Source organism: Styela clava, chromosome 12 (genome assembly GCF_964204865.1).
Source record: "Styela clava chromosome 12, kaStyClav1.hap1.2, whole genome shotgun sequence".
NCBI classification, from domain to species: Eukaryota; Metazoa; Chordata; class Ascidiacea; order Stolidobranchia; family Styelidae; genus Styela; species Styela clava.
Window position 1 is genome coordinate 6,803,875 of NC_135261.1, and position 14,877 is coordinate 6,818,751.

General features: G+C 36.5%; 1 protein-coding gene across 1 annotated transcript; it reads left to right on the plus strand.

The window, feature by feature from the left end:
• Positions 1-3,915: 3,915 nt before the first annotated feature.
• On the plus strand, positions 3,916-14,434 carry LOC120329480 (Krueppel-like factor 6). The gene is made up of 4 exons (XM_039396127.2): positions 3,916-4,142; positions 6,871-7,618; positions 10,208-10,331; positions 12,111-14,434. Exons 1-4 carry the CDS (start codon positions 4,041-4,043, stop codon positions 12,160-12,162), a joined length of 1,026 nt encoding a protein of 341 aa, XP_039252061.1. The 5' UTR covers positions 3,916-4,040; the 3' UTR covers positions 12,163-14,434.
• The last annotated feature ends 443 nt before the right edge of the window (positions 14,435-14,877 follow it).

Genomic DNA, 14,877 nt, shown 5'->3' on the forward strand with positions numbered 1-14,877 from the left:
ATTTCACTTGCCGTTTCAATTAGGTATAACAGGTAACATACACATACTGATTTATGAGAAATCGCGTTCAACAAACTAAGTTTATATTGAAAAGATATAAGGGTGAACGGAGTCGGGAAATGTTGAGTTTTGAACAACATCCGGATTTATTGGTTCGGGTAAATTACGTAGTATATTATCACAAATCGCGCTGATTTAATATGGTAGTCAATGAGGCAGTAGTAATCAAACTTACAGTTATGACTAGGGCTGGGTATTTCGAATATTGGAATCGAATAGTAAATTATTCGAACGAAAATTTCGAATAGCCGCCATCTTTTTTTTTGATCGCGCGAGGTCGGGATGAACCCGTCAATTTTGTTTAATGAAGCCATATTTTTATAATACATTTTTATAGGACTCTACTTTGCATTGAGTTATTGATAAAACCTGTTTATTATTGCGTGTGACAACACTGCGAGTGATGGATTTTATATTTTCGGGGATTTATGTGTTGAGATGACAGATTACAATGAAAATTCACATACAATTGCATATCTTCCAAATATTCGAGATTCGAAAAAAATATTCGATTCGATTTTAAAAACATCTTTTCTTTTGTATTTGCACTTATATCATAATTAACACGGGTGTCTAGCCTCCTCTCAGTATCCTTACAGAAAGTCTTACAGCGTCAAAAATTGTTAACCTATGTAATCGCTCGGTTTATGCAAAAAGGTCGCGGATTTAAAGAAACTTTTAACTCCAGACTTGTGTTATGTCTGGTGGTGCTTGAACCTAAAAAAACTTGCCATAAGACATTGTATATCCGTTGGGTGTTGTATTTGATTTCTATTGGTATTTTAATCCGAGGTCCTTGTCTGATAAACGAAATTGCATTTTCACTTACATACGTGCATGACTGTTTTGTTTATTGAATATAAATTGAAAATATTTTCATCCCACACCAATAGCGTGGCCCTATCTGCAAAACGTCGGGAGTAAGATTTTCTTGAGAAATGTCGAGCATTTTTGTAGACTGATCGAGCAACAAAAAAAGACCAATTTTTGTAAAAGGCAGGAAACGCAATGACTCGGTTTCTCAGGAGTGAAAGCTATAACATCCGCTGCAAAACGAGTCCCCAGTACTTGAGTCACAGTGCTCAGTCAACGTTGCTTGCTGTAGTAGTACAAATGAAAAGTATGCCAAACAATTCTGTAAAACACGCGAGAGGTTTGAATAACGAGTAATCTAAATACGTGTTTGCCTACCGAACCAGTTTGAAATAAGTAATTTGGGCTATGAACAGCGTAGTGTGATCATAATGTGTAGAGCAAAATGTAAAACCGAAGTTAAAATATTGCTGAGCAAATGTTGATTGAAACTGTTTATACCGCCATGCAAGTCGCCGCGTTGGCAAGCCAGAAAGCCAACCAAACGCTACAGCGCACTTAGAAAACAGAGCCGTGCGCGGTAACGCTCTGCGACCGAATGCCGCAGATACACTACAGACAAGGGTCTTTATATAGCTATCTATAAATAGAACAGTTTGTCATGCGCTCTATGCCCAAATTTGGTATGGCTGTAAACCAATGGCGGAATGCGAGCAATACGTCATACTTCTCTCGTCTGGTGTGCATCCAAGTGTAAACCTCTCACTGAGTCGGCGAAAAACGTTTCGGAAAATAACTCTTTTTCTCTCGTATTTGAAATTTCCTTATTTTCATTTAAATTTCCAATAAAGGAATATGAATGTTTTTTCTTTTAGGCTTATTACCTATTTGAAATTGCGAAAAAATTGGCCGATGCATGCTGGACAAAACAGCTATAGTAGTAGTACTATAGCATACCAATCATTTGCAGAGTAGAAAATTCCTACCGAAACAAAAATGCTAATCTCTCGCGAACGTGGCGCATTTGCAACTCGGGCGACCGGATTGGTATAGTGGAGTTACGTCCAACAAAATATTGTGAAGAAAAAATACGCGTTTAGTATTTTACGCAACTCAAGTTAAAATAGCCATCTTGCTATAGCATCCTTGTGCCATATGCATACGGATCAAAAGCATGGCAGAAAGATAAGTAGTCCCACAGAAACCAAATCGATAACGCGTTCAGTAATGTAAATAGCGTATGATTTGTACGCATCCTATTGTTAGCATTGCTCACAGACGGAAAGTGGTCGGTATTGAGGTAAATTCGTACTAGACTGTGCTGTAAGAACCTTCTGTGAAATCCTTTGAGTCAACTGGGGAATTTCAGCGCCTTTCTCTACTCGTCGCGAATAGTAATTTCGCTATTTGTCTGCGTCCATCGTTACGTGGAGTGGAGTCGCTTTCTATCTCTCACAGCGAATAAAGGCAATCGAATAATTTGCGCAAAGAACAATTGAGATAGCTTGTTTGAGATCGTTTGTTATTATTCGTTGTTCATTAACGGAAAACAAACGACTCGCTCAATAAGGATGTTTTCCGTTTTGTGGCGTCTTGTACGCAAAAACTCGTCACGTTCCGTTTGAGTTCGAGCTGCGTTTGTGAGCTGCCATGCTTGATCTGGCCTGAAGATTTCAATTAATATGAATTATATATCGTACTTTTCAACAGTTGATCAGGTTTATTTTTTACCTAAAACAATAATACCGCGTGTCCAACATGTATGTGTTTCAAATGTGAGAGAGGTTTTAAATTATATATAGTAGAGCTGAGTTCATTACTACATAGACCAGTAGACGAGTTATGCAGGCCATACGTGCGCGTTAAAACAGTTTGTCAAAATAGACCGAGCGCCGGTACCGGCGTTCGAAAAAAGCAGTTGTAGAAAGAGAAACAGCTTGCTGAACGTGCACGCATTCATCGATATGCAGCACAGCCGGAAAAGTGTCATGGAACGTTCAGCTTAGACGCATTACGTTAGTTTAAAGAGCTTTAAGCCGAGCGTTTCCGGGCCTTTTGAATGCCTAAACCGTTAACTAGTATCAACTAATAAATCATTCCACGATTTGAAGGGTTATAGAGAGTTCTGTCCCACATATTTTTGAAATTATATCTAGTAATTGGTAATGAATAGGTGTACTAACTACAAATCCTGATAAGGATATATTGCGATATAGTCATAGTGCATATTTGGTCATACATTAAAACTTGGTCGTGTGTTGCTGTAAAACATTTGTGTCACTTTGACATGTATTCTTAAAGGAATCACACGTTTAGGAATCGTAAAATCCTATCGGAAGCTTGGGAGATTTGATCTAATGGACTGAAGTGTTGGGAACCGGCTTAGCTTTCTGTTTTGATAGTTGTTCAGACTGTTTATACCGTCGTTTAATTTTTTTCACCAATCCGCTCAAGCTATAGAACTACGATTTGTAACAGTGAGAAGCAGGACAGTATGTCAATTAGTTCGTAGTGCGCATATCCTCTATTTTAGTTAATTTATTCGTATGTATACTTTCCATATCCAACGCAATTAATTTTAAGCTGGACATCGGATTATAATACCTATGTAATCTCATTGATCACGGAGAAATCGATTGGGCAGATCGATTATAATCTTATTTACATTGCCGGCGGGAGAGATAGCGTCGAGTAACAGGCAAACATATACGCTTCCAGGGTCGATAGCACTGACAAACAGTCGGGCCAAAGCGACGCTTGCTCAAGCGCGCGGGATGATTTGTTTGCCCGTGATTAAGCAGACCATGTGTACACGAGGTAAACTTGCGCTTCGGTTCATGGACGTTACACGCATCGAAGAAATACTTGCAGTTTATAGATAGCGAGGTTTGTATAAGTATTGAGATCAAGAATGCCGAACGTATAATGGTCTATTATTATTTAATTGACTGCAGATATTTCGAAAAGCCGAGTATAGAACAGTTGTGTACGCATCTCACGAACTTCTTGAAATAGCACTGGATCTGATAGTAATTAATCTTAAATATTATTAAATATTTTACAGCCGATTTCAAGCATAGCTGTAAACAAACATTGGATTATTTAAATAGATATATAATTAGTGCATACATGCAGGTAATAATCGGATTATCAACATAACCTATATCATGGATGTATTACCCTGTGGAAATATATTTGTAGAACTGCAAATTATACATGATACTGGGTATTTCTCGTCTAAGCCAAGTCTTGAAGAGAATTGGCAACAGGTGTGTACCCGTGTTTATTTTTCTTCTAAGCTACATGTTTGTGTTATGAATCTTCTGATAACAACCACGGACTCTGGCCTATAACGTCAGATTGTACAGTTTAGGCTTCGTCTCACATCGAGAGCGCAGCATTGACATCAGCTCGTTGCCAGAGGGAACAATTCTCTATGTCACGTCAACCGTGACTATGGCGGGAAATAATTACAGCATCCAATTTATGCTTATCGAAAAATCAATTCAATTCGATTTTGAATTAATTTAACGCATATACTAATATATACAGTCTGCAATTTCCTTTTTTATGTAAAGTGAAACAGTATTCTTTTGGATGTTTACATCATGAACAAAACCAGGGAAACTCGAAGAATCTCCTCGATTACATATATAAACACAATATTGAAATGTTTGCGACAGAATCCATAATAATGACATAATTGCTTTTATGCTGCTAACCCAAGCCCATTGCTAATCATCGACCTCCATTGTTAAATTGGCATAGGCACATTTGTATAAATAGGCCCATAATTGGCATAAATCATAAGCGCATGTGGATAATCGTTCCAGTATTTGCCTGCCATATACGCACTCTCAAAATTATAGGCATTAATCGAAACATCATTCTCATTATGATTCATACCTGAATATATATTTTATTTTTCATCACGAGGAGACGACGGTGTTAAAAATTGCTTTGATGCTGTTTTAGCACTTAACAGATAATCCGCCTCGTGAGTCTGCACAGTGCACATTCAGTTCGTCGTAAATGGCTTAGAGTGGAAGCTTAATGTGGTTTTGAACAATACCCAACATTGACTAGCACGGGGATCATATGTAACGTTATTGCTAAAGTCAAGATATTCATGATTGGCCATACTGTTATCACCACTTTCTACCCACAAGACTGTATAAACACATTTGGTTTTATAATCCGTGACATGGTGTCAAAATAACACAATTATTCAACGTAGTCATATTACACCTCTGATATACACGTTTTTATTTTGTCTACATAACAAAATAGATTATTAGAAATGGAAGCGAACGAAAATATTATTTCTCACTCAGTTATGTAAACAAACCGGTCCTCAACCGTCCTTTACCATACGACATAACCTCAATTATTGAGTTCAGTCCATTGAAAACTATAATGATTTATGTTACTCTAAAAGTTTTCAATATCACGTCCCGCGTTGGCCAACGGTCACAGAAGCGGGATATTTTAATAAGAGTTGCCTATTCTCTCTCATAGGAGGGATTTCAAGTGATTTCATCCTTGGTATTGAATTTAATTTTTACTCTATATACATACAGGGACTCGTACAAATCGCCTGAAGTGATCTGGTTTCATATCATAACTTTATACCAGCCCATTGATAAGTTTCCTCATAACCTTTGCAAGAGTTTTCTGTCCTGTAAAAGTTTAGAATACTATTTGTGTTTACATTGTCTATGGACGCTCCACGGTTCAATTTATTCTAAGAATCTGAAACCGGCATTTGCATGAATGATAAATGTACATCTGACACGTTTGATTGTCAGTTTAACTATTCTAAAATATTGGAAACTGTTGCACGATTATTCTCCACGCTTGTAGATCTTAAATTTTCCTTTTTGTAATAACCAAGCAGGTAGAATTATAACGTCAATCAATTTTAAACGGACTGCGTTACTGTTTTTGATTGATTGCTAATTCAAATTTTAATAACTACAAATTCCATCTCTTCATTGATAGTGATATAGCTCTGTTTTATCGGTAAAGTTTTTTTTGAACATCTATTCAATCAAATCAATGTTATTGAATATTATTTCGCGATGATTGAGGACAATGCGTTTGAAAATTAATGTAAAAATAGACCAAGTTATGTGTTTACCGGCTTGCCTGATTGATTGAAACAAAAAGCGCCTAATTAGACTTGACTTCGTATTCGTCAAAATTTTCGGGGTTGTAAATATAATTACTTGACTTATGCATCAAAGTACACGAAATTCCTGTTTTTGTGTGATGAAAAACTTAAAAAAGGACCTGTAGTATACGTCAATCTTTTTTTTTTAAATACAATTATTGAAAACTTCCCATGTTGATCACCGCAAGTGGGGCAAACATGGATCTTGTATTGGGTAAATTGATTTAAATAATTGTTGCTTCATCATATCTTGTTGTTGATGCATTGAAAAATATTTTCGCGTTCGTCATGCCTTTCCTGAATAGTTGTGCAGAGGTCACGTCGTTGGTTTTTCGTCGAACGATCACCTTATAATAGATTCAAACTATGTTGGCGGGTGTATGTATATTTAAATATTTTACAAGTCGTATCTTGAAACTTAGTTCAAATTCAAACCCATCAAATATTGTTGTGTCATCAATCGATGGTCGCTAGCTTACATGTTGTAATACTCCAAAATCCGTATATCTTTTCTTATGTGGAAAGTTTGCGATGCAGTTCTCTTCTAAACTATTAGCGACATTTTCAGTAGTTATGATGCAAACGGCCAACGTCGCAGTTTGAAGGTTGGATTCATTAAAAATGCATAGACACAGACAGAATCGATATTTTTCGGTCGATACCTTGTTTACCGCACCGTGTTAGTCCGGTAGTATTCGATGAAATAGCTGTTTATAATCTAATGCATTCTAAATGTAACTATATTACCTGTATTGATTGGTTATTTGAATCAAAAATTAGATCTTCCCAGTATTATTTATTTATCAATTTTTCTTCTATTACAGACGTGTTTTGAGATGGAAAAATATCTCCAATCAGAGCCAAAGACATATCAAAGTCCACCTACTCCACCAACGGATGTTACAATGAATCCATGGACAAAATTTACGGTGCCTTTTTACGCCAGAGGAGGTCCCGGACTTTCTGTAGAAGAAATAAAAAAATTAGACCGAAATAAAAAATGTTGTAATTTGAAACGAAGTGCGTCGTCAGGTGTAGGTTCAATGTCATCTTTATCATCCGGTGAATTAAGCCCTCCACCGCCTCATAAATTTGTGCAAGATCCTCTCAATGCACTTAAAGTATTGAAAGCTAATGGAACCATTTCATTAACTTTAACACCGCCTTCAAGTCCAGAAGGCAGTACAGGAATGGGTGGACTTTCCCCTCCCGCTTATTTGAATGTAGAAAATTTGAACGGCCAGTTTCACACAAAAGCATTGGCCATACCAGGAATCAGCATAAGCGCATTAAAGGGCCAAGTTGCCCGAGTAAAGAACGGGGCCTTCACCGCGACGCCTATTGGGAGCATCACAGCACATAGTTGCAATGCAAATGCCTCCCAAGTCCAGCGTAGTCGTTCAGCTCTCAAAACTGTATCTGGAGTGAACTCAACAAATATAAGAATGAAAAATATTTCGGGAAGTGACGAGGATGACACAAAGAAACGCATACACAGATGTAATTATACAAACTGTAGAAAGGTGTACACCAAAAGCTCACACCTAAAAGCACACCAGAGGACTCATACAGGTAAAATTAAAGAAAAGCTTCTCATCCCTTCATACTTTAACACAGGCACCAATTTGTTCAGCACTAGCGCACCCAACAATTTGAAAGCGTTTGATGAAAATATACTGATTCCCTATAGCCATAATGGCGAATTTATATACGTGGTGAGCTACAGAATTGGATGCAACCTTTGCTTTAACAGTTGCTCAAATCAGTGAAATCACTGCATTTTTTGGCGTTTCGTCTTCTACTGCTATATGTTTTTGGTGTCGCATTGAAAATCGATTACAGACGGCATCGAGTCCTTCAGACTGAAATCCAGTTTGATTTGCATTATAAAATCGATTCAGTGATTTTATTTTGAAAGAATAACAGTTTCAATTGGGAATCTCAATATACAATTTATACATGTTGTCTCGTTGTTCGAATATACATTTCAATGCACTTGATATTTGGTAGTTTTGCTGTCGCGAGTTCTACCATGCTAATAGTCAGCTAGCAACAGCACTCTGTGGCTTCCTTTTCCCGGGTATTCATTCATTCATTGTCCAATAAAATCGCATAAAAAAGTAAGAGGAAATGGATGTGCCTAACGACAATCTGTGATGACCCGAAACCCATTTTAAACGCACTTTTGAATAAGTTTCTCCAAACTCGTTAACGCTGATGTAATTATAAAACAAGAAAGTTCCAGAACGTTTTTAAAACCAGAAACAACAGATGGTGCTTGTATAATCAGACCGACGCACGACTGCCTAACACTGCGTCAAATAACAAATAGCTTTAAGTCGAAAATTGAATTTACGTCACCCTCGATCAAGTGCGGCACAGACTGTAATATTGCTTCTAAGTGGGATTCCAAAGCTGTCCGAGCGCAATCTTTACGGAAACTCTGTTAATATATGCAATTTCCCCGGGGGCGAAAGGGTAGAATTACGTACTGTTATCTATTGTCTGTGATTGCGCTTGTGGACTCTTATTCAAAGCAGGCGATCCTCATTAACGATCAAAAGTAAGATGGATCAACTTCAAGACATGGGCCATTCATAAGTAATCAGTGCTGTTTCGTTCAAGCATTCTAGTCAAGGCAAATGGTTTCGGTCTGACTTAGACGGAAAAGGGAGAACTGTCAGCGCTGACTCTCCTCTTTCATTATTAGTCAATTATGTTCTGTTGTATTTTAACGTTCATCTACAGCGGCTCTTAAAATAACGTACGTTTGCCAGACTTTTGCATCATAATCGATTTTGAGCGGCTTCTATTTTATCTACGGCTGGTTTTTAATTGGACTAATTGCGCTTTTCTAATGTAATGAAATAGCTGTAACCGGCCATAACCACCTGTTGTTACACAATTATGTTGTAAAAGTAAAACCCTCGTTTAAAAGAAATCTCTGAAACAGTCGTTAAATCTCGCGATCTTGGACCAGTTTAAAATTTTTAGACCGCATTTTAAATTTACGTGTACCATTGAGTGACGCTTTCGACATGACTTGTATAGGTGGGGATGTAAGGATTCGGCTCTCAATTTCAAGCTTGCTACCTCCGTCGCACAATTATCTTTCCTGTTTTCCATTCTTTGGCTTTGGATATTCACTTGGCTGTCTTTAATTGAATATTATTCGATGGGTAATTATATTTCACTTTGCAAATGCGATTAATTTGACAAACTATTGTTAAGACATAAACTTACCATCCATAGCTATAAATGCTTCTAATTGTCATAATTTTTATGATACATTTTGTGGCGGTTTAAAACAAATTACCACGTATGGCAAACTGTTGAATCGCATCACTGAAATTGCGTTTTTACCCCATATCAAGTTTGTTACATGATTGCAAGGTCATTCACAGCAAAGCCTACAGTTCACAGCCGTTATTCATGTCAACTAGGCTGAGCTTCATGCTGTGTCGTATAATGAATGTCAAATCCTCGACCTTGGCATCTCAGCTGGTTACTTTGCTGTTTCCGAGTGTTTGCTATCGTTCGATGAATCCCAATTTGTCATCATAATGTGACGTCACTTATGCAACATCGTCTCCCTAAAAGCATTTGAACGAAATTCTAATTTCCGTATTGCTTTTAATTTAACATATGTTGGTAAAAGGGAAATTGCCAATTCTGCGGTTACTATGGACTGATTTTACTAAAAATGGCCCCTGTGGTTGCGTATTTTATTCTTCCGAGTATCCTTCATACAGCTGTGCTTGTAGTACTATGGCTTACGTGCGCATAAGTTACTATTGGAAAAGTGGATCTCGGGGATGTTCGCTCACCACTTTATTCCTGTTAAAGCTTGAAATACACAATTCAACAGTAAAGTTGGTCGATTCTAACGAGACTCAAATTCTCGCGCCAATTTTCTTCAAATAATATTTGCTTAAAGTTCCATGTTTGTCTCCTATCTATTATGCCTACTCGTTTTGTTTGTCTTGTATGTGTATTTTTGAATATCCAGCGTGAATGATTTGACATATTGTTGGAGTCTGAATTATTTTTTCTTGTTCTTTTAAAGTAATTGATCTTGAACCTCTTCTTTTGTTCAATGTCATAGAAAATTAAAAATATCCCAATTTCTTCTATGATCTAACAAGATATGTTTTTTTACAGGTGAAAAGCCATACAAATGTACGTGGGACGGGTGCGAATGGAGATTTGCTAGGAGTGATGAACTCACTCGACATTATAGAAAACATACCGGGGCCAAACCATTTAAATGTAGTCAATGCGACAGGTAAGCTTGCTATGGTGCATTTCTCAGTGTAATATAACCACAATACAGTGAATTTTATAAGTCGACGTTGATGTTAGTTTCTGTACTATTTATTACGGTAACTCCGATGGTAGAATGTTTGATAGCAGCACATACTGTTTGGGGAAAGTCCGTGACTGGTGTATTTTTAGTTCGACATTTTTAAAAACAAAAGGCTTTTCTGCTGCCACGGCTAAAATAGACATTTTTATGTAAAAATTTCGTTTGTCTTCATACACACACATAATGTTGTGCGGTTTAAAACTAACGGAATGATAAATCGTTCGGCCGAATCGATCCATCTCGAAGCCATCCATTCATTATTGATAAGTGCAGCAGACTTCGATTGTACTATGGAATCCCGTAACATTTGGATCGATATTTCTAACTTTTATGGCTTGCTTGTAGTTTACAACCAAACGTATGGAATTAAAATCTGCCGTTGATTTATAAGATTTGAATTACTGTTAGGGTTAGAGTGGTTCCAAGATTCTTTAGTGATCGCTATTTGTATAACTTGGGAAAGACATTTGTATTGCTCATTGCTTAAAAGTTCAAGCTATGTACCATTGTTTTGGTTGTAAAGAAAGCAGCCTACGTTGAAATAAACCAAAACAAATGATATTGTATACGGTCATGTATGTTCCTTGCATACCTTGCGTTGTTTTGTTCAAACTATTGCCGGCCAGTTCTCATCTCTGTAAAATTATTTTCATATAATTTAAACCACAACAGTGCAAATCACGCATCGGTACGTAAAGTAATGATGTAACGCCGGAGGTAATGCGTAACCCATCCGGTCCATGGTTTGCGTGGTGTGCGAGATTGCCTAATCCCAACCATAAGAGCTGCAAACCAGGCCGGGTTTGTGGGTCACATTCAAAATATACGATTTCAACCGTGAATTATTAGTTTTTAAAAGCTGCTATATCATTTTCTTCTTAAGTGAGTAGAAAATTGAAAAAAAAAATATAGGACAAATTGGTCAATTTACCGTTTGACCATATTGAAGCTCTGAGCATTCGGTCAGCTTAACAGTCATTGTCCTGCATTTTGGCAAACGTTTCATTTATTTTCGTAGTACGAACGGAGCGTGCATTTCATTGTTACAGTCATAACAACATTTGCAAAATTACCTACAACAGAACGATAAAAAAAACATGCCGTTCGTAGACGCCGCGAACACGTGCTCTCAATTCAATACACGTATAGCTACGTGATCTACAACGAGTTTCTCGCCGACCATTGTTAACGATTTAAAATTTTCCCGCGCTTTTACCACACGGTTACTCTCTACCTCGCTGAAGACTCTCGTATATCGTCGTCAAACACCGACGATATTTATTCGGAAATTTACTCGTGATCACATATGTGTGGCATATAATCATGCTTTAAATTCGCGATTCCAATGGTATTCAAGCTTGGCCGTAATGCAGAATTTTTTGTCAAAATAGACAACCTTAGTTCCCGCTGCGACCCTAAATACGCATACTACGGGTTATTTGTGTGGGAAATTGTAGCCAATAGTTTTCCGGTATTAGAAATCTGATACCACAAATAATGAATGAATAAGACACGGCGTCATGGGAATTCTTTTGGCGCTCTATTCGACCAGTTGTATATTTATATCTTCCGTCAATTCTTTGTTACAGAGACTGCCTACTGGTTTTAATCACCCTATCTTCTGTAGTTGTAGTGCTATTCGCCACTCTTGAAATTTTTATGGAAGCATTTGCTTATGGTATTATTATTTTATTTCAGATGCTTTTCCCGTTCCGACCATCTTGCTCTACATATGAAGAGACATGCTTGACGGAGATAGAAGCCTCAAGCCAAACGAGAGAATTTCTCGCAAATTTTTTAAATTCGTGGCTAGCTAGTCGAGGGATGCCAGATTTAGGAAATTATAACGCTGTTCCTCACTTGATTCCGTTTGTTGAAGAATGTTAACATCTATTTTTTGTAACATAAACTTGTACTACATCATGAAAATAGCATAATAAAAAGAAATATATATATGAGCTATCGCACTGCAGTGCTAATAGGTTGTACCTGATTTACCTTCAAGGCATGGTTTTTTACACAACCATATTTCTAGCCTTCGAACTCTTAGCACTGCAGTGAATTTTGTTGCAACTAACTATAATGATATACTGTAAGTTACTAACATATTTTTGCGGATGATTTTGCTCAATCGAGTTTTGCAGCCACCACAAATAGGAGCATAGACGCTATTGCTGCTCATGTCGCATTTAGTGGCCGCAGCATTCGAAAATACCTTTTTTACCCAGAAAGAAAATTTATATATATTTTCGCACTGTGCCTACGCCACTAGTGAACATGAAAAAAAGAAAATTTATGCCAGAATTTATTTTTCTGTTTTATTCGTTTCTGCCCATAAATTGTTCGATGTTGAATGCCAACTGCCATTCTTTAGAATCAAGCATCTCATCAATTAAATTCAATTTTAAATACATGTATGTGAAACATAACATTATTTACATATTTCATGTTCCCAAATGAGAAAACCTATAATTAGGTTTATAAGAAAAATTTATCATTGTTTAATTAATAGGAGATATTAAAATGGCGAATATTTTTCAATTCCCTAATTATGTTTAAAATATCAGCTAACAAATTATAAATTTAAATCGTCAAAATACGCGACAGTCTCAAACTGCTGTTTTTTGATATAATTTGTCATGTTTGGATTCTTATTTGTTTGATTCTTTATTTACCAATTACACCTAATCCCACTGCAATCAGATGTAATGAAATATAAGGTTGTTGTCAATTTTCTTGCACAAGTCTGTCTGGAGGTCGAAAAACGACTAAAAAGACAGCTTGATGATTTGAATATAAATAAATTTGCTTTGGACAAAAATGATTATTCTTGATTTTTCTTTTCGACTTTTATGCTCAAACTCGAATTTATCACACCGATTTCTTTATTTTTGTACCTTTATTTTTTTTTCATTCGTATTTTGCATTTATTATAGTTACCGTCTCTTTTCTCCTTTTTTGTGTATTTTTGTCACAGTTGGATTTGATGACCATGAATAAAAATTTAAATAAAAAATAATCATTAAATAAATAGAATTTTTATTCTCGAATTGCTTTAGCAAAACAAAAATACCGCTACCGAATTTGGATTCAAGGCGGTGTAATTTTTTCAGCTGAACTCAGTCTTTCAGTTCGACTCTGACGACAAGTCCTTGCTGCCGTTTTTTTGTGAATGAATAATGATTTATTTAAGTTCCCTTTATTACGTGATAATTATGATTGCTTATTAAACACATATACAATACTAATCAGTAAAAATGTTAATATTGTCTCAAAATTATTTACGAACTAATGTTTTAAATATTTTTGAGACTTGATGATATATTGGAATTATATACGGGTAGACATTGTTAAAATACCTCATTTTACTACTGGTGAAAAAGCCAATTTCAAAAAATGTAATTCTCAGATTAATTGAATATTTGGGGTAAAAATTGGGTCTGAAAGTTGAGGATTTTTTGAAACACAATATTGTCTATGCATATTGACACTGTTAAAATTTGCCCCTGTTTTCTTTTAAACAAGTCCATATTTTTTGTTTCGGTCAAATGATTTTGATGACATCACTATTATGATGTCATTTTGATGACTTCACAGAATCTACAACTCCCGCCTAAAATTTTAACACCTATTGATGGGTGCTTTCCCACCTAAAGCACCATATTACTTAAAATTATATATACCACATTGTTCCATTTAATCCTGTTGTTACGTCACCTATTTAATGACGTCATATTATTAGTTGACAACGATTAACAACATATTTGACTAACTGTGAAGCGACCGCTCCGCGCTCGAAGATAATTTTTCCCAATAAATTTTCTCAATATTTACAATGGTTTGTGTGGCCTAGCCTTGGCGACTGCTGAATAGCGTTTACACAAGTTCATTTCAGCAGCCGGCTGCGCGTGGCCACTGATTTGATGGGGAAAATGCCATTTTTTATTTTGCTTATGCACATGTGTAATATGATTTTTTGTTATAACCACGAAAACCAATCATTAAAAGGTGTGAAATTCGAACTGTCCTGGAGTCTTGTCTGCTTGTTAGGTTCTGGGTTGAATAGATGTCAGATTGAGTGTCAGGCGCAAAGGTGAAGTCTGGACTACCTCAATAGCCGCGTAAAATAATAGTGTCATTGGGTCATAAAGTTTTCATATGGACAAAGAACAGTTGGAAATGGGATGATATGTATGATTGGCAATCATCTCTTAACCGTTCTTTTCCAGTAAGAGGTTTTGGGCTGCCATGGGAACAGAAAGTTTGATTTTGCGACCAGCTATACAAGATCTTTATAGACTCTAGAAAAATATACAGTCCCCATGAAATTAGAACAGCGCCCCCTAGTTTAACAGTTTGGGATCCATGGTGGATTGTCTTGCAAGCGTCTCTCCGTCCTGATGCCTGAATACCAGATTTAGTATACGCTGTGGGGAAACTGAGACAACAGACAAGGTTGAAACTA